Source organism: Callorhinus ursinus, unplaced genomic scaffold, assembly GCF_003265705.2.
Source record: "Callorhinus ursinus isolate GAN/ISIS: 27379988/994484 unplaced genomic scaffold, GSC_fseal_2.0 scaffold3, whole genome shotgun sequence".
Lineage (NCBI taxonomy): Eukaryota > Metazoa > Chordata > Mammalia > Carnivora > Otariidae > Callorhinus > Callorhinus ursinus.
In genome coordinates this window covers 87343471-87363417 of record NW_027397065.1, presented here as the reverse complement: position 1 = coordinate 87363417, position 19947 = coordinate 87343471, and the positions used below count along the sequence as shown (strand labels likewise).

At 48.3% G+C, this 19947-nt stretch overlaps 1 protein-coding gene across 3 annotated transcripts in view; it reads left to right on the top strand.

Annotated features, from left to right (window-relative positions):
• Positions 1-19947, top strand: part of ADCY2 (adenylate cyclase 2) — a 412639-nt gene that overhangs the window by 367277 nt on the left and 25415 nt on the right. Inside the window, exons 19-22 of one of the 3 annotated variants that reach the window (XR_012377669.1) lie at positions 2072-2156; positions 6750-6891; positions 16233-16379; positions 17971-18078. Coding sequence is in view for 2 of the 3 variants with exons in the window: in XM_025867481.2 (XP_025723266.1) it covers positions 2072-2156; positions 6733-6891; positions 16233-16379; positions 17971-18078 (499 nt within the window). In the remaining variant the exon portion in view is untranslated. Of the gene's footprint in view, positions 1-2071; positions 2157-6732; positions 6892-16232; positions 16380-17970; positions 18079-19947 lie in introns of those variants that run through there. The other 2 variants (XM_025867481.2, XM_073891097.1) reach the window with 2 other exon arrangements.

Here is a 19947-nt window from a genome sequence, read left to right as displayed (position 1 = left end):
TCAGTATAGTCAATACAGAAAAAAAAAAAAGTTTAAAATTCATTGCAGCCAGCATTGTTTATAAACATCTGCTCCCCTCCGTCCCTTTGGCTGTGCCATTAGACACAGCTGTCACAGGCTCGAAAGGGAACAGCTTCGTTTCTTAGAATCAGTTGTGGGCAAGCAGGAAAGTGGCAGTTCTCAGCTTACTTCATGCTCAGGAACCAGTGACCTCCTTATAGCTGGGGAACTCGCATGCTTGCAGCCCAGCTGGTTTAGGAGGGAGGAAAGAGCCCCTAATGCAGGCTCAGCCTTTCTGGAGTCCTTAAGCCCATCAAGGACTGAGACTGGCCATTCTGCCTCCATGTTCCCTGTGCACTTGGATCTTTCACTCTGTTAATGGTAATTCACCAACCTACATTTTCTTACCTTTTTCTCTACCTCTCTAGCTCTGTCCCCTCCCTTGTTACTCTGCATCTAGTACTGAAACTCACATGTGCTATTTATGAAGTGCCTCCCCTGGTCAGGCCCTGTGCTGGGCTTAATACTTGACCTAGTGACCACAACAGCCTGTAAGATGGACCATGTGACCCCCTTTGGCTGATGCCAAGAGTGATGTTTGGAGGGGTTAACCCAGGTCCCACAGATCGAGAGAGCAGAGGAACCTCAGTTCCTCCATGGATTATCCTATACCAAAGCCCACCTGAGCTCTCTCACTACCACAGGGACTCCTCTTATGTCATGAGCCCTTTGAACCCTCCGTAGAGAAACAGGAAAACCTCAAAGCAAGTGCAACTCACAAGCAGAAAGTAATTACCTGGTATTTATTTAATTTAATTAAACATGACCTATGCTGCCTATGTGACATACGTCCATACATAATCATAATTTCTTTTTTGAGTCTTACTACATAATTTTCTTTTTCAAGTCTTACTTACTCTTTTATGTGGGAGGTCCTCATTTGTCAGCTACACGGGATTCCCCAGGGATGGCAGGAGATGTCTCCTTCCATGCTGTATTAGTCAGGATTCTCCAGAGAAATAGAATATAAATAGGATATAAATATGTATCAGTCAAGAAGTTTGTCATAAGGAATTGGTTCTCATGATTATGGAGGCTGGCAAATCCAACATCTGAACCGTGCATGTCCAGTTGGAGACGGAAGGCCAGAAGCTGCAGGAGAGCCAGGAGGAGCCAGTGTTTGAGTTCAGAGGCAGTCAGGCAAGAGAGAATTCTCTCTAATTTGGGGGGAGGTCAGCCTTTTCTCCGACTAAAGTCTTCAACTGATGGGATGAGGCTGACCTCTATTACAAAGTGATCTGCTTTACTCAATTTACTGATTCAAATGTTAATCTCATCCAGAAAACACTCTCACAGAGACACCCAGAGTGAGATGGGAAGGAATGTCTGGGTATCCCGTGCCCACCATACATGCCGATGGGGGTGACCATTGCCTACAAGGTTTTGATGAGGACACGGGCAGGGATCGATGACTGAGGTCTACCTGGACCCAAGGGGCAATGGGGCAGTAGACCAAGAGTTTCCGTCTGTGTCTCGCCTTTGTGTTACAAAATCATATGAAAGAGGGCCTGAGAACTACCTGCCAAAAAATGTTATGAGAAGCTATATAATTCGTAGGTGAGAGTAGCTGGTAGAAATTAAGTTCCCTACTTCACTTTTTTACCTCACAGGATTGCTAATTTCTAGAATACCGTCTCTTTCTGAGAGTGATCATTTCAACAGTTGAAGAAATCATATGTCAAATTATCCATATTGATCTCAGAAGGATAAAGAAAATACTATTTGTATTTCTCTGTGCTTTCCTTTTATGTTTGTTAGAGCTTGAGATAAAGTAAGAAGTCTATATGTTAATTTGGAAGAATCTTCTGTTACTGAACTCTCCTAATAGGGATTATTTTGGTTTGTTTTGATGCATTTGTGGGCCTGAAGATGTATCTGGAAGGTGTGTGTTTGGCTGGAGTAGAAAGACATGCACTGGAGGGTCTCAAGGTGGTTGATATTCAAATTCTAAGTCCTGTATGTATGTTGTTTTGTATTGTTTTTGTCTGTGTGTCTGTTTGTTCTCTAATAGACCAGGCATTTGGAAAGACCTGAAGACCATGGGCTCAGTGTCTCTCTTTATATTCTTCGTCACACTGCTTGTTCTGGGCAGACAGGTAAGACATCGCTTTTTCACGTAACTTTAAGTGCTGTGTTAATAATACTTTGTATGTGGACTCTACTTCAATTCTAAAAAAAGAGTCCGCCCGGTGATAACAATGATAGCACGTTGCTGATGTGCCGTGTAGCTGCTTTCATGCAAACACGCCAGAATAATTTTATCACTTACGAGAAATGTGGGTGTGTATGCGTAGATACAGAGAAAAGGGAAAAGGTCTCTCATTTCTTCCACAAGAGGCAAACTTTGTGAACGGTAGAGATGTGAGTCCATTTCCTGCTAAATCTCAAAATAACACGGTAGGTGTTGTAAGCCGACAAGAGTGTTCTCTCGATAGCTGAACGCTCTTTGGAAAAATACTCCCTCCACTGGGGTTTTGCTTGCATTTCAGAATGGATGGCCTCTTTCTTTTTCTTAGAAGTGAGTACGAGTACCTTTGCCATCACTTGTAATCACTCCTAGAAATACAGTCCTCTGTTCAAAAATCGACTTTTGTGCTGTGAAGGGAACTGTCTCTCCTTGGTTTCCTGCCCTACTTCTGGTCTCCAAGGAGAGGCCGTGGGTACAGGATTTTCAAGGACAGTATTCTTCCTCTAGCTGCACACAAGGACAGTTGCCCAGAGAACAGAGACTCATTCCACACCACGCACTCTGCCTTCTCCAAAGTTTGCTTGGAATTCTTGGATGGATGAAGTGACCAAGAAGCAATTTATATAGAAATAGCCAACTACGATGCAACACCAATTAAATTATGTATACGTCCCTAAAGAGTTAAACAGTAGGAAGTTAATAATTGCACAGTGAGAGCAGAGGCCAGATCTGTGGCTGCTAGTCCAGCAGCCTGGAAAACACTGTCCTTTCCCCTCATGCCTTCCTGGGAGCTCCAGGCTCCCTGGAGCTGAGCTTTTGTCCTGCTGCAGAGTTCTAGAATACCCCCGCCTCCTCCCCATCCCACCCTCCCTCCATCCCTGGCACGTGCTTGGTTCTGCATTCTTCAGCTTGTAGTTTTGACCCTCTGCACATTTCAGTAAACCCATGAAACCATGCCCTGTTCCTTTTTCCTGGTTTCATTTGTTTCTCCCGAAACCTGGCGTTCTCCACTACTGACCTGCTTTCTGCTCTCACTCACAGAGAAAAGGCATGTCCACTCTCAGGAAACCCTATGAGAAGTGAAAGATGGGAAAGAAACGGGCTTCCGTGCAGAATATCACCTACGTGATCACTCCTCGGGAAACGTGGTGGCCCCCTCTGTGGGGTCACCTGTTTCTCCCTTTCATCCCAGGGATGTTTGGTTCAGCACTTTCTCCTGCTGGAGTGATCACTCAAGGTTGCTTCACAGCAATATATTTTAAGGAGCTAGAAATCAAACTGAATTCTCCCCACTCTTTGGTCCCTGAGATGATAATCACGCGGTACCACTACGTACGTGTTGTTGCCTCCAGTGCCCACCCCTGATCCGTTACTCTCTAACTGACGTGAGATAACGTTCCAGATTATGGTTGGGCATAATTTAACCCAGCTCTGATCCCAGTTTTACAGGGAGTCTTCTCTTGTTCTGGTCGTATACATGCCTAGAGGCCTAAAAAGTCGCTGCTCCCCACAAGGGTGATGGTGGTAATGATCATTCTCTAAAAGCTGACATGGAGATGTGCCAGGATGAGCCAGGACCAAGGTCCCAAGTCTTCTGGGCTCACAAGAATGTCCACGTTTTTGTGACATAGTGCTTCTGCATACCCTTCTGAAAATACAACTATGTCACAAATGTCCGATATTTAAAAGAAGGTTTTTAAGTTTCATAAATAGGCATGGACTCAGGGTCACCGATTTCCCAGGTAGTTTTTTTTAAACAATGGTATGGACATTTTGCAACTTACTTTTGTCTTCATTTGTCCTCATGACCCCCCCCCCCCCCCCGCGCCATGACCGTCTTTTTTGAAACAATGGTGATGTTTTTCCTTCCTGAGGAAATTAGCATGCTAAGTATTGCTCTGGGTATCTAAGACACCTTAATAAAACCGTAACACACCTCCTGGAAGAGCTGGGGTTCTGCTCTCTGAATTGAAATACGATCTACGATAGAAATACCAGCCTGAGTTCAAGGGCCTCTTTTGAGAAAGGAAGATTCCCTGTATTTCTCCCAAGTTGAAATGACCAACTGCCATTGAGGGTCCGCACTCTAGGTGGGCTCCTCCAACATATGCATCCGGGCAGGTGGCAGTCTGGTGGCCTCAGTTAGGCTGAGGTCCCTGTGTACGAGGCTTCAGAACCCAAGAATGCATGGAATCACACGCTGCCTGCCCCCTGCCCCGGACCACCTCTTCTGGCCACGTAGAAAGATGTAAACCCCTCCAGTTCCTCAGCTTATTTTCAGGACTAGACAAAGCAAGAATTGCCCTCGAGGCTGTGCCTGGTGTGACAGTAGTGAGGCTCCCAGATGGCCTGGTGCCTCTTCCAGGCTCTTCCTGTTCTCTCTGGTCTTTGCCAGCGCAAATGGAGAGCAAATCTCTGTGTGGGATCTGGGCCCTGAGAACTGTCGAGTGGCCCCAGACAGACTCTGGGAGATGGGTGAGGGGGCAGGGGTAAAGTTTCATAAGGCAGGACTGCTGTTTGAGTTGGAGGGACATACAGAGTCTTGGCAGAAGTGGCTTGGCCGTGACCCTCTGCTGCATCCTCCATATGGCCTGCCCCTGGGGGCCTGTGTCAGATCCCCTCTCCTTTCTCGTATAAGGACACAGTCATTGGACTGACAGCCCACCTGCAATGCCGTGTGATCTCCTGAGATCCTTAAGTTAATTACACCTGCAGAGTCTACTTCCAGAGGTCACAGTCATAGATACTGGAGATGAGAACTTGGAACTGTCTTTCTGGGGGACACCATTGAGTCCATTCAACTGGTTTGGGATAGAAACATCTGTCTTCTGTTGGGGGCTTCTCCATGAGTTTCTAATGGGTTTGTCCTTCAAGGAGAGGGTCCTCCAGCAGAATGTACTGACTGGGGAGGTGGGAGGTATAAAGACTGGCCAAACTGTCGCTTTCAGTCCAATGGAGCTGGTCCCAGAGTGCCTCTATTCCTTTCACAAAAGACTTACCAGATGCTGCCCGTGATGCAGTCTCAGTTACCGGGGAGGCCTGAGCCACCCCTTAGTATGGCTCTTGGAAACCCTGCAAGTCCCCTACGCTGGGCCTGGTGTCTGCCCTGCCCGCTCCTGGGTTCCTCCCCCGGTCACTCTGTCTGATCTCGAGTGTGCATCTGTGTCTTCTCGATGCCACCATCATGGATTGCCAAGTTGTCCTACTTTAGAACCAGCCACACCACTGGTTCATCCAAACAAATAATCTGTCCTCCAAGTGAGAGGCTTTTTCAGGAAGTGTAGGGCATGATCTCTCTTAAGTGCAGAAGGTGGAGGATTTGGCATTAACGTAAAAATTTAATACAAATAAACATTAAAAATATCTCTTTTGCAGTCTTTAAAAAAAAAAAAGGTCTCTATACGAAGTAAAAATAAATTCCACACCCAGAGGAGGAGGAATAATTTTTGAGCATATCATACATGGTTTGAATCAAACCTAAATGATGAATGATCATTATTCTTTCGGGTTTCAAAATGTGGTTTTTTTAATCGCCATCTGTGCATAAGAGGCTGTGTGTGTTTGTACTGCATTAATATAATTAATCAAACCAATAAAACAAACCCCCAGCATTGATTTCTTCTTTGCATTTTTTTTTTTTTTGGTCGGGAAGTTACTATTTGTGCTGGAATGCACCCCATTAGGCCCTTGTGTTACAGGAAGATTCTTTCAGGTCTGTTTCACCATATTAAATTATTTACATCATAGCAGACCTAACATGATGTCAAAATCAAAGAGACCCTTTGCCAGGAAGCAGGCCTCTCTATCTCTACGTTAATAATAACAGTTTAAAAAAAAAAAAAACATTAAATTTTACTACATTATAAAGCCTGAACACGTACGTTTTTACTAGCAGGTACCATCTTAATTAAATGATACCCAAACGAAATATTGTGTAAATACAATGTCATTCTCTCAGCACAATGCAATCCTAAATGAAGAAATACAAAATTTTCACTGAATACTTAATTTCAGAATTTTGTGGTAGGGGAAAATTGATTTTCAAATAGTAAAGGTTAACTGCCACAAATTAACACTATTACTTTTTAAATGCCATTTATCCAACGTTGCACTCTCTCAGCTAATGCATTTCCTATTTTTCATTTATTCATTGTTTACATTCTATTATGCCCCTTCTCAAAAGATAATTCGAGCCATTTTTTATTAACATAACTTTGCAAGAAGCCTTCCATGTCACTGACATCACCGGCCCCCTGTTCCCAAGGCTGGTTCTTTCCCAAACTTGCTTTTTTTGCAAATGCAGGTGAGGGGTTGGCTGGGAGACATTTCGGGGGAGAAGCGGGCTTCGTCGGGAGGGTGACCGTTCTGTTTGGGGGGTTCTTTTTTAGTTTTGTTTCATTCTTTTTGTTTTCTCTTTAAAACCTCCACTCTCTGGCAGGACAAGATGCCTATTGTTTCTTTACCTCTGTGTCCTCTTGTAACAGAATGAATATTACTGTAGGTTAGACTTCTTATGGAAGAACAAGTTCAAAAAAGAGCGGGAGGAGATAGAAACCATGGAGAACCTGAACCGCGTGCTGCTGGAGAACGTGCTGCCCGCGCACGTGGCGGAGCATTTCCTGGCCCGGAGCCTGAAAAACGAGGTGGGGCACCACGGGGCGGTGGGCTGGGGCAGGACGGGCAGGTCCTGGCCGTGATCTGGAGGCCAGTGGCCCTTCAGACACCTGAGTGCTCCAGATAATCTGCTATTGGCCTGAACTGGTCCATTTTTGAGAAGAGACTGATTGGTTATTAGAGACGTCAGCTGAGACTAGCGAGTTAGACTCACCTCCATACGTGGATTCATAATTCCTGGTGTTTCTTCCCCAACACGTGAAGTTCTCAGGGTGCGATGGGGGGCCCTGGGGTTCCAAACAAGTCACAAAAGTGGCCTCTCTCTGGTGTGAGGGCCGCCTCCCTTACCAGCACGCAACAGAGACCAAATCGAGAGGCACAATTCCAGCAGGCATCCCACGGCTCGCAACTTCCCCAAGAGCCTTTAAAGGGCCTTAGAATTTCAAAGATAAGACATAGACAGAACTGGGACATTATCCACACGAGAGCAGGTCAAAGACTTGAGTCTGCTCACTTGAATGGCTAGAGATGGCGATTTCTCAGAGCCTCTGAGGGAGTGGATATTGAACTAGAATTGGAAAGATGAGGGTGTCGTTTTCATGTCAAAAAGTGCTTATGAAATCAGATGTCACGAAAGTTCTTTCATGTTCTTGACTTAACAAGAGTCAGCAGATGTATTGACAGTGATAAACTCATGTTTGAGCACCTACTGTGTGCAAAGGCTTATGTTTGGTGCTGTGGGGGTTTCAGAGATGAGGTGCAATCCATGTTTTGGGGAGGTTTTCAGTTGGGATGGGGAGCAGATGAGGGATCTGGAAACTTGCAGATGCATGAACCCGCTTGCTAATGGATAAGCCCAAACTCCATGATGCTAGAGTACAAAGCAGTCTCGAGTAAGAAGGCTCGGAGCAGTGTTTTCCTGTACCATATTGAAAGTTGACGTTAGGTAGAAAGCGCCCGCCGGTGAATGAGGTGCTGGACGTCATCACTGTCTTCCTCCTGGAAGCCTGCCGGGTGTGGTGGACCAGTCACGGTCCCACAGCAGGTCTGACTGACTGTGGACCACTCGCTCTTCTATTTCTTCTCCTGCTGTTCCCCACAGGTGGTCAGTTATTTGGCAGCCTGTCTACCTGCTGGTCACAGATAATGAAATCACTGCGTCTATTAAGAAGGAGCCATCTGCCTTCAGTAGCAACATAGAGCATCTTTATGTCTGTCTGGCTGGTTATCAGTTCAGCTCATAAATTCAGCGTGTGCCTAATGTTGCCCCTGCCCCGTGGCCAGGCTGGTGCTGGGCATGGACACAGAGATGAACAAGACAGAGGTGGCTCCATCGCCTGGAGGGGACAGCCTCCTCTTGTCTGCAAGCACACTGGCAGCATAAATATGCGAGTCCAGAAAGGCCACCACCGTGAGGAAGTGGATTCCAAAACTGAAAAGAAAGTTCTAGAAACGGGCTGGGGGACTGGAGAGAGTGAGAATAATCTGGCCACAAGAGGTTACTTGTGGCCAGAGGAGTGCCTAGTTCGAGGCCTGAAAAGGCCCTTGGGATCAGCCCTACCCCCTGGCAGACCACTACTCCTGCTGTCTCCTGACCTCTCCCTGGGCTGGACTTGGGGAATCAGTGGATTCTCTGCTCTTCCCCATCGGTCTGACTTCTTCTAAGCAAATGTCTGAACACAGTTGCCTCTTTGGAACTCATAAGGAACGGCAGGGTGGGTGAGGGGAAGAAACCTAGAGGTGGATAGCTTGGGCTTGAACCTTACGACCACACCTGGACTCTGTCCCATGAACTTGACCAGCTACCTCCTCAGGCCGAGCCCAGTCTCCCCATTCATAAAAGCAGAAGAATTGGGCCTGACTTTGCAGTTGCACTGGGTGGGGTGTGGGACATTGACAAGTCGCCTCGCCCTGAGCATCCCCCCCCGGGTGGGCACGAGGAGGGCATTTGACAGAGCAGGACACACGTCCCACACCCACACAGGTGAGGCACAGCTGGGGGTGTGGGGCGTGGCTCAGCGCACAAGCTCATTGACTCATCTACTTCCGGAGTGGCCCTACTGCATGCCAGACCTTAGCATGGCTCTCACAGGCTCCCCAGAGAGGGGTGACCTTTCTCTTCAGGCCTCACTAGGGCTGCCATTTTAAGACTTGGACACACATAGGGTCTCCTGGAGCCTTCATCACCCGGGGTGGGGGGGTGTGGCCCAGTGGGCTTGAGTCCTGACTCTGGGTGCTCCCTCTCTCTACAAGTATTTGGGAGACTCTTCAGGGATGAATTAGGAATCATTTTGGTGACCTCAGCTCTCTGCTTTGTTTCCGTCTTTGTCAGCTAAAGAAAGTGAGTTCCTTGGGAACGCCTCATCCATGGCCGCTTCATCCCTGTGTGCACTTGGAACCTGTCTTAGGCCCCAAAGTAATCCCCAGCTCGCGGGGACTCCCGCGGATGGCTGGTCCCTACCGGCAGGAGCCAGATCCTGGACCGAGGCCGCCTGCAGCCCTGTAGGGAAAGTGCCCCGTTTCAGAGCCTTTCAAACTCACTGCCACGGGCCGCTCCAGGCTCCGGAGCCACAGACCCACGTTAGGGGTCTTTGGTTTTCACTCAGGGTTCCAAAGACGGAAACAAAGCAGAGAGCTGATGTTTCTAGCTGCTGAGTTTGCTCAGGAGGGTGGAGCGACACACACGGGCTCTTAAATCGGAGACATCAGACCAAAGAGACGGTCCTTGACTTGGTCGCTTCTGTCTGCACAGTTGTGGTCTGCAAGGTGCCGTGTATGGAGGCAGACAACACACAACTACCCTTGGTTGTAACTTCCCATACTTTACTGAGAGGTTTTGTCGGGTAGGTTAAATATGGGGGGAGCTACACAAGCTGCCACTCTAAGTCTGGGGGATTAAAAGCTTTGAGGGACCCCCGTTGGGCACCGTGCCATCGGCACAGTGGCTCAGAGGCAGCACGCTGAACAGGGCAGGTTTTGCCTTGCAGTTGCTGCAGATCGAACGGACGGTGGGTGTAGGAGATTCTGCTGGTTATGAGCCTCCTGGGGAAAATCCTGAATGCAAAACAGAGCTCAGTGCACAGGGCCGAACAAGAAAGAGAATCACTAACGCCCCTTCTACCTGTCCTAATCGCCCCCACCGTGAGTCTCAGTAAGGAACGATTATGTTTTTTGGATTTTTTTCCCCCAAAACTAACAAGGTCGCTACAAGGAGACTCATCTGAGTGCATAAACCATAGCAAACTCCTGCCTCATCCTTCTGGCTTCCTGACAGGGTGGCTGTCCGCCTTCTGCCGTCCCCATCGGACCTCTCTGTCCTTGCCTGACCGTCCCCAGGCAGAAGAGACCATTCCCCACCCCAGCGACGGGTGATCGTGGCCCCAGAACCCCGGGCCGGCCAGGCTGCCATTGCTTGGCCTTCTGCTGCTAAACAATGGTGCAGTGTGTGCTCTTCGATGGCACGGATCCTGCCCAGGTCCTCCGTTGTCAGGGCCAAGTGGATGCCCCCTGTGTGAGTGCTCTCTCTCCCTAAGGCTTCCCAAGGAGGGGCCCCACTGTTGTGGAATCCTGCAGTCCCTGGAGAGGGATCTTTTCCGCCAGATTCCAGACCAGGCCTGGCAGAGCGCCGCCACTAGGGGGGCCGGGAGAGAACCCTGCCCCCCAGCGCAAGGCTGCTCCGAGGGAAGGGATGTCTACCCCACCAGCTACCCAGGCCAGCCTTCCTCCACCTGCGGGCCCTTCTTCACGGCTGAGAGCACAGGTCCGGCCCAGCCCTGGCACTTCTGAGCTGTGGGACCTAGGCCTCCATTGTCTCAGAGGCTGAGACTGATTTTAAAAGCAATGAATTCATGCTGAGCTCTTGGAGCGGTGCCTGGCCTGCGGTCAACACTCAATTTTAGTTATCTTGTAAGCAAATATCCCAGATTTATGCAAAACTTAAGAATCACTGCCCACTGGAATTTATTAATAGCTTCAAGGACGCCTTCTTCCCTCTCCCTTTACACGGGCCAAGGAGGATGGAGAGCAAACCCCAATGTAATCCCTTTGCCCTCCATCCAGGCAGCTCCTCCTTCTCAGGTCCTCCTCTGGGGGGGGGGGGGGCCGAGGCCCCCCCCCCTTTGAAAGGCAGAACCCCGGGTTCCCTTGGCCGGGGGGGTGGGGGGCAGGACAGGAGTATGCATTTCAGTTCCACCATAAGCATTACCAAGGCATGGTTTTCTGGAACATTCCTTGGGAACATGACACATGACCTCGGCCAGGACCGATGTTAGCAAAGAGCCTTGCAGCTCTTTTTGATTCTCCAGCCCACCACATGGATGTTCAGAGGAAATGAATTTCCCCTCAAAAGTAAAGAATGATTTAATCACAGTAACAATCCCCGAAGGCTTTGATTTCGATGAAAACCTGTTCACTCCGCCTGTGCTCCCAGCGTGTGGGCAGAGCCACTGCTAGTGTCTGCAGGCGCCTCTTCCTTCCCTCGGGACGTGTTTAGCACTTCTGCAAGCTTCCCCGTCCTTCAGCTGCCCAGGGTCTTGGCCAGATCCAGGCAACAGACCATTCAGGCTCAGGGAGGAGCTCTGTGTGCCTGGACCCGAGCCCTAGAAACTGCCATGTTGAAGCAGGAACGTTTCGAGAGGCCTCTTGAGCAGACATCAAAGCTAGCTTTCATCACTTGTTGAAAAGACCACATTTGGTCGCCGAATGGAGTCTCCAGGTGGTACGGATGGCTTGTGATGCTGAGACAGGCAGCCTCATTGCGGGAGAGCTGAAGCTTGATCAAAACAGGACCCAGATGTCCCTGCAGGGATGTGGGAATTCACCCGGTGCCCAAACAGTACCGTCCTTCCCAGCTGTGAGCCGCCGCTGCCACCACCCCTCCAGCCAGACCCCTCAACCATGTTCCTTGTAGAGTCAGCCTAGAATGCCGTCCCGCTTGTCAGAGATGCTTTTGTGCTGTCTAATTACTTGACTCCCCTGAATAAATTAGGGCATTAGGTGACAACTGGGGACACAGGTGCTAAATGGTTAGCACATAGGTCAACTGGGGGCGGGGGGAAGTGGGAAATTGGAGGTCCTCCTGGCTAGGAGTTTGGAAACTGAGTGCTAGCAGCAGTTCTTAACATTTTCTAGGATACCAAGTAGAGATGTCCACGCCTGGGCCTAAGCAGCACCAGTCACGCTTTGTTCTCAATTTCTCTTCACTTGCTCTCTCTCTCCAACTAGACCCTGTGCTCCTTAAGGCAGGGCTTGTGTTGTTCATCTGTGGGTCCTAACATGTGGCCTGAAGCCTAGCATGCAGCAGGCCCCCAGGAGGGAGGGTGTATGTGTGTGTGCGCGCGTGTGCACACGCACACACCAGATGCTAAAGTCAATTTCAGCCTGTGACACACAAACGGGACCTCCCGTGTTCCAGAGGGGGCACTGAATCATTTGCTCATTTACAGATGCCCTTCCTGAAAACTGGCTGCATGATTCTCAACCCCTCCCTAGAAGGAAGCATAGGAATGGGCAGGAGGTTGGAGGCTGGAAGAGGGGTGCTGGCAGCCCCCCAGGGATCTTCCCTTCACCTCTAGCCTTCTGCATGGACCAGAACCTGCCATGCGTACCCTGTGCTGGGGCCACTGAGTGATATCCTGGGAAGACACCTACCTCTAGGGGACACAAGTGACAGGCAGGTCCCTGACAAGTAGCAAATGCAGACTGATTGAAGTGTCTGGGCTGAGAGAGCTGGGGCTGCAGGTGGGGGTACAACAGTCCTGGCTTGGGAGGGCAAAGGAGGCTGAACATTACTCAGGGACAGAGCAAGAGAGAGACAGTTGGCATGGGGTTCTTTGAGATGCTGTTCTTCAGAGCCACCTGGAGGGGTGAACAGGCCCCAGCAGGGAAGCTGTGAGAATAGCCAGAGAGCCTGGGGCAGAGAGTGGTCACAAGCAGGAGGGAGTGTATCGTCCACAGCAGGGGAACCTCAGGTGGGATGTTCAGTGATGGAGGAAGTGACAGTGAGTCTTCAGTCACCCATGGCAATGTCCGCCAGGCGTGAGTGCCCTCGGAGAATGATGGATTCAATGGAGCGCTTTCCTGCTCCATCAGACACATCCTTCTCTCTGTGGCCTGCACCCCTGGAGGTCTGCAAAGCCTGACTAAGCAAGCTAAGGAGGTTCAAAGTAGAAGCATGAATAGAGAGAGTGTAGAAGCCAATCGCGCCCCTTACCCCCTCTCACAGCCCCCCCCCCACCACTGCAACAGGCTCATGCTGCGGAAGGAGAAGAGCCCCAAGTTCAGCCAGGTTCTGAGTTTTGACCACTTGTTGGGCTGGGCACTTTAATTACTGACAAGAGGACTTGAATCACCCAACAGTGACAGAAAGGGCCACGGGGTTGTCCCAAGTCTTTGTCCAGGGTTGGATTGGGTAGGAGAAGAAGAACGGGTCTCACTCAGCAGACTAAAAGGGGCAGTGGGCACAGAGATGCAGTTGTTCTGTGATTATTTTTTAATTACTTGAGCTTGTCTGGCAGAGTGGTTACGTGTGAGCAAGTGTTGAAATGACGCCTAAGGTCATTTCTAACTCCAAAGCTCGGGGACACATTCTGGCAGCAGTGTGCCCAACGAGAGTCACCCATTCTAGACTTTGAATTCCAAAATCTCCTCAAAGGCTGCCCATTTGCCCTACCCCCATGCCCAGATCCTCTAGAAATCTGAAACAAGCACAGGCCATCAACGAATCAGCTTGTGGTCCTCTCTGGCGCCCAAGCCCAACCCAAAGACCTGAGGGAACCTCTCATGAGTTTAGGGTATGGTTCTGAGACCTGCACATTTCACTGGCTCCAGGGGATTTATGAAGCTTCCCATTGGTGAAGTTTCCCTGTTTCTCAAGAATAGTCCTTGAGCCCTGAATCAGAGACCCCGGGGCCAGAGATGCACGCTCATCCTTGGCGTTTCCCCAAAGGTTCCAAGTGACTGATCTGTAGAGAGAGTGGGTGAGTGGTTTGCAGCCCAGGCCCCCAGCAGCACTCACCACCTGCAGTGTGCCCAACCAGGGCTCCAGAGATTAGTCCTGGCCCTGAGGCCAGCCGGGAGCCTTGGTGTGTCACCCCACTCCCCTGACCTTCCATTTCCTCATTTAGCCTGTGATTCGTAATCCAGCTGCACCGCAGAAGAACCCATGGACCTTCTCCAAAACATGCACATGCTTGGAGCCAACCCCAGGTGACACTTGGTCAGGGGGGACCCGTTGGTGACCGTCCCATGCATTCCTGTGTGAGGACAGTGGAATGAGATAACACGCCAGACTCCTTCCAGTAGATAAACCTTGTTTTATTAGACTCCAAACCAGTGCAGTTAAAATGGACCTTCATCCAAACTGCCAGTCGGTTCAGTCTTGTGTTTTATTGTCTCCCATTTCCACATGCCCTTGAAGACCTCAGGGGGAAAGGAGAAAGGTAAAATCACATGACCTGCACGAGGTTGGAGGCCCACACCACCCCTGAATGTAAGCAGCACGGTCTGTGGTCATCAGGAGATGCAGGTTCTCATGTAAAGTGTAGTGTTTAATAAGAGTCAAGTGTGCATCAGACTTGGTAAGTGCGACCTTGGGCAAGTAATGTAACCGCCCCCCATCTTAGTCTCCCTTTCTGTACATTGAGGATAATAGCACCAGCCTCTTAGGAGTGTAGTCAGGGTCAGGTTAATGCCTGTGGCCTATTCAGGCAGCAGGCGTGGAGTCAGTGCTGAGTTTTTCTGGCCTGCCTCTTATCATCCTCATTCCCCAGACGGTCACTCTGGCCAGTGTCAGGAGACAATGGGGAAATGCAGGGGACAGAAAATATTTCTTTGTCTTGCAGATGTATTCCTTTTCCTGAGGAGCAGGGAAGTCAGTGCAATATACACTTCTTTTATAAAACTGGCATTTTTAACTAGAACAGGCTTCTAGGGGATCCTCTCTCCCCTGTACCCTGACTCCCCGGCTTCGTCAGCATTACTAGAATCTAAGCTTGGCAGTCACATGGGTCTCATGTTGTCTTCCCAGGTTATGAATATTCACAGAAACAACTCCTCAGAGAGACAAAGTACAGGTCTGCACAATCAGCCAGCTCAACCATATTGAGAGCTGAGTAGAAAAGAGAAACCTTGATTGCATTGTTCATGTGTTTTGTGAAGATTGTGAGGCAGGAGCAGAAGGCATTACTGGGTGGTTGGCCCTGAGAACAGGAAGCCGACATGAGTCTAGATTTTTCAGGAAGTGGTTATGACCTTCATGGGTCGCCATTGTCCTGATGTTTGTTATGAGACCTCTGTGGGGGAAGAATGGTTCTTCTGAGAGGCCACCAAACCTTGGACTTAACAGGGCTGTTGAAGTGCTCTCTCCCTGCTGGACTCATATGGGTGCCCCAGAGAGCAGAGCTCACGATAATGTCCATGTGGAGTGGATTCCCTTGCCCTGCCAGGCGCACAGGAAGCCCTGGCCACCAGCATTCTTTCTCCACTTGGAGGTCGGCCATCTTGTTTAACAGAATGCTCCTCACTGTCCCTGGTGGAGGGGGTGTTTCCCACGCTGCACTGTGCCCACCACGGCACCTGGCCTTCCTGCCCGTGTTGTGTCACCTGCAGGCCCTGAAGAGCCAGCACCAGTGGGAAGAGAGCTCTTCACACCCAGGACCAGCCCCTGTGCCCACATAACAACCCTCCCTTTCTGAAACAGTCACTGAACTTGAAGGTTGCATGTTGAAAACATTGAAACACCTTAAAATTGTATTGGCAAGACATTGTAATTTTATTCATGTCTACCGATGAAAAACTATGAGCCTCTTTCTATTTAAAAACAAAAGGGTGAGTATGAATAAGTAACCTGGAGAATTTCACTGCTTCTTTCCAGTGTAATTGAGAAGTACCTCGATGGGTTTCATCTGCTCCTTTCAGGAGACACTAAAGAATAAAATGCATGAAGACCTCAGTGCAAAGGATGTAGCCATCACAAGTCATGTTAAACCAATACAGTAGTTTGGGAGATCATTTGTTTGCCTTCAGTTGCTTAAAGGATACTTCTTTCCTAAGCCAAAAGTCTGTGATCTCTTGTCATGGTCTAAGGTAGAGATGGCAGAGAGGATTTTACTGGAAGGACCCCTCTTAGTAGTTGATAGTGGCAGTGGAAGCACTGTGTTGAGGATTCAGAGCCTGCGTCCTGTTCCATAGAAGCCTTCACCTGCCTTCAATGGCCAGGGTCTGGAATGGGTTGGGGCTGGTATGGGGGAGGAGGTGGAGTGGGGCACTGGGTGATTTCTTCACCGGTTCTAGCATAAAGAAACACTTGCCCTAAGAGTGTGTTCGTTGAAAAGGTTTCCTAGTGCTCAGCTCTTCTTTTTCTCCTGGACAGGAGTTATACCACCAGTCCTATGACTGTGTCTGCGTCATGTTTGCCTCTATCCCGGATTTCAAAGAATTCTACACAGAATCAGATGTGAACAAGGAGGGCTTGGAATGCCTTCGGCTCCTGAATGAGATCATCGCCGACTTTGATGATGTAAGTACTTGAGAATTACCCTTGACAGGTAGGGGTAGCCCCTGTCCCACACTTTGGCATTCTTGTGACCATTGCATTTGAAGTTAGTCCAGTCTTGTGCCATATCTTAAAATATGTCTTTTGGTGTAATTTGTGGTTGCTGGCTAAAAATTAAATCCTTTTGCTCTCTAATTGTCCTTGACTAATTTTGGAGAGAGGAATACCTTTTATGTGTGAGATAGTGTGATTCCTAGGAACAAGTACCAAAATCAATATCAGTAAAATGTCTTTCCAGTGTGCTCGTGAGTTTTCTCAAAAAGCTTGAGCTCCAAGAGGAATACTCGCTTATCTCTTGATATAAAAAGAGATAATGGATGTTTTTATCATAGTAGATTATTGGCATGTCTATCTCGGCATACTCCAAGGTCAGATATCAACTTGAACTGTGCAGGGATGACATGCTTTATTACTGAAAAAGCAGTCTGTGTGAGGGATAATATATTTTAGAGGGGACAAAGTATATGTTTCAGAGTTTGAAATGGGTGTCATTTTTCAATTTCCAATATTCTGCCTGCATCGAGAATAATGTGTTTTGTTTGGTTAAGAACAAACCCGCCTATGGTTTTAAGGGTGTTGATGCTACATCATTCTTACAGATATCAAGCGAAATGTAGCAAAATTGACATACATGAACATAGGTTCATCAGGATCCATGGAACTTTGAAATACAGTGATGAAATTACTGATGTGGTAGGATGGATTCAGGCCAGCCTTCTAAATGTCTTGTGTGACCTGTGCATTTCTCTGTTCCCACCATTGTGACCATGAGGTTGACTCAAGACTTATGGTGAAGGCATGGCAAGTAGAGATTCCCACTGGTATGCCCAAAAGCAGGACTACCAACAAAGGGTCAGGATGTTTCCAGTCCTCAGTTGGTGCCATTGTCCTCCTGAGCAGATACGGACAGAACCTTTCAGAGTGTCCTTCCCTTCCTCTCTCCACCCCTTCTCTTTCCTACAGCTTCTGCTCTTATTTTTACCTACTCTCCATCCCACCTCAAGTCCTAATGTACTTGGATGGGAAGGAGGCCAGTAGGAAGCTGGTAACTGGTTCCAGAACCTGGGACAAGAAATATTCAGGTCAGATCTGATGGGGGGAGCCATTCTAGATCATTATTCCCTTTACTGAGCTTCTAGAGCTCAGAGGCAAAAGCCAGTTCTCTTGGCATTATAATTGGTCATAAATCACGCTCCCCGTGCATGGAAGACCTCCCCGACTGAATCATGTTTGTGTTAAGCCTTTCAAACCCAGAGTTGGGAAATTTATTTGAGGCCATTGTCACTTGCATCATAATTTACCCTAGTTCCTTCACTACCAGATTTTAAAAGGCTATTCATGTTAATTGTAAGTAAACCATTATACTGCATTTCCTTCCCTGGACACACTCTTTGTGGAACATATAAAGTGTTCTTTCTCACCAAAGCCCAAGGTCAAAGTGTGAGTAAGCAGTGGTTGAAATAAGTCATATTCCCATTACTGTGAACTAGAGTTTGAGACTGTCTTTAGAAAGTGCACCCAGGTGAGTCACTGAATGTTTGTCACTGCTTCACAGTTGCTGTCCAAGCCGAAATTCAGTGGAGTTGAAAAGATCAAGACCATTGGCAGCACATACATGGCAGCGACGGGTCTGAGTGCCGTGCCCAGCCAGGAGCATGCCCAGGTACAGACGTATCGACCACACAACAGCACACGGGGCCTCAGGTCCACCCATAGATCCTCCCTGGGGCCCAAACGGCCATGCACTGACTGATAAGCTGTGCTGTGTGTGTACAGCCTAAACCTCAGTGATCAAGACCTAATGAAAAAACAGATGAGAATTCCAGAGGCTTCTCAGGTTCTGTTCATAGAACTCCTTTCTCTGGTCAACAGGGGGAGGAAAAAACAACCCATCTGGTGGCTGCTTGATACCAGATAAATATACAAGAAAGTGTAGAAGATGAGAGCTGTTTATCTTAGGATGACTCATTAAAAGATGGCTCTTGGTCTTTTGATTAAAAACAATGAGGACAAAAACCAAGTTGACCACCGAAAAATTTGGATGAAAAGGTGGTTTGGGCAAAATTGAGTATCTTCATTCAATTAACTATAGTTTTGAGGGGGTTTTCTATTACGTGCTGTTTTGTTTCTGTGTGTGTGTGTGTGTGTGTGTGTGTGCACATTTGTGTGTATAGATATGCTGTGTAGCTTGTGGTTCAATAAACAAGATCCCCACCCCTTCCTTTTAGGGCAGTGGGCTCCCTGATGGCACCGGGACAGGTTTGCCGTGAGGCAGAGGTGGTGGGTGCAACTCAGAGGAACAGAACTTACCAGAGCACAGCTCGTTGTAGGCAGGCCGATTCCTCCCAAGAAAAGAAGGGCTTGAGCCCATATGCTCTGCTCCCTCTCCCACACCCACCTCCCACAGACCGGATGGAGCAAGGGAGGGACAGAGAAACAGCGGCGTGCTGAACAGAGCTCCCTCTGCTCTTTTTCCTCAGTATCATGGGCTGAGACTAGAACGTGAACCATCTGACTCAGAGTTAATGCTAGCAGTTTTCCAAGTGGATGGGGTGATAGGTATCCCATTTGCTCTTCTCCTTGGGTGTTTGCTTCCAGTTTATTATTTTTTTAGTGGGCAGGCATTACTTTAGTAATAAGGAAAAGTAAAATAAATGAGCAATAAAAGAAACTTTAGAAGAGTCTTACCTTGGGTTCTGAGCAGTGCCCTCCCAAGCCATCTTGGTGCCAGAGGCAAACGGAGAAATGTGTAGCCCTGTATAGGTGGTATTGTATTTTTTTATTGTTATGTTAATCACCATATATTACATCATTAGTTTTTGGTGCAGTGTTCCATGATTCATTGTTTGTTCATAACACCCAGTGCTCCATGCAGAACGTGCCCTCCTCAATACCCATCACCAGGATAACCCATCCCCCTCCCCCCCTCCCCTCTAGAACCCTCAGTTTGTTTTTCAGAGTCCATCATCTCTCATGGTTTGTCTCCCCCTCTGACATACTCCCCTTTTCTTCCTCTCCTGTTATCTTCTTTTTCTTTTTTCTTAAAATATGTTGCGTTATTTGTTTCAGAAGTACAGATCTGTGATTCAACAGTCTTGCACAATTCCCAGCGCTCACCATAGCACATACCCTCCCCAATGTCTATCACCCAGCCACCCCATCCCTCCCACCCCCAACCACTCCAGTAACACTCAGTTTGTTTCCTGAGATTAAGAATTCCTCATATCAGTGAGGTCATGTGATACATGTCTTTCTCTGATTGACTTATTTCACTCAGCATAACACCCTCCAGTTCCATCCACGTCGTTGCAAATGGCAAGATCTCATTCCTTTTGATGGCTGCATAATATTCCATTGTGTATATATACCACATCTTCTTTATCCATTCATCTGTCGATGGGCATCTTGGCTCTTTCCACAGTTTGGCTATTGTGGACATTGCTGCTATAAACATTGGGGTACACGTACCCCTTCGGGTCCCTACATTTGTATCTTTGGGGTAAATACCCAGTAGTGCAATTGCTGGATCGAA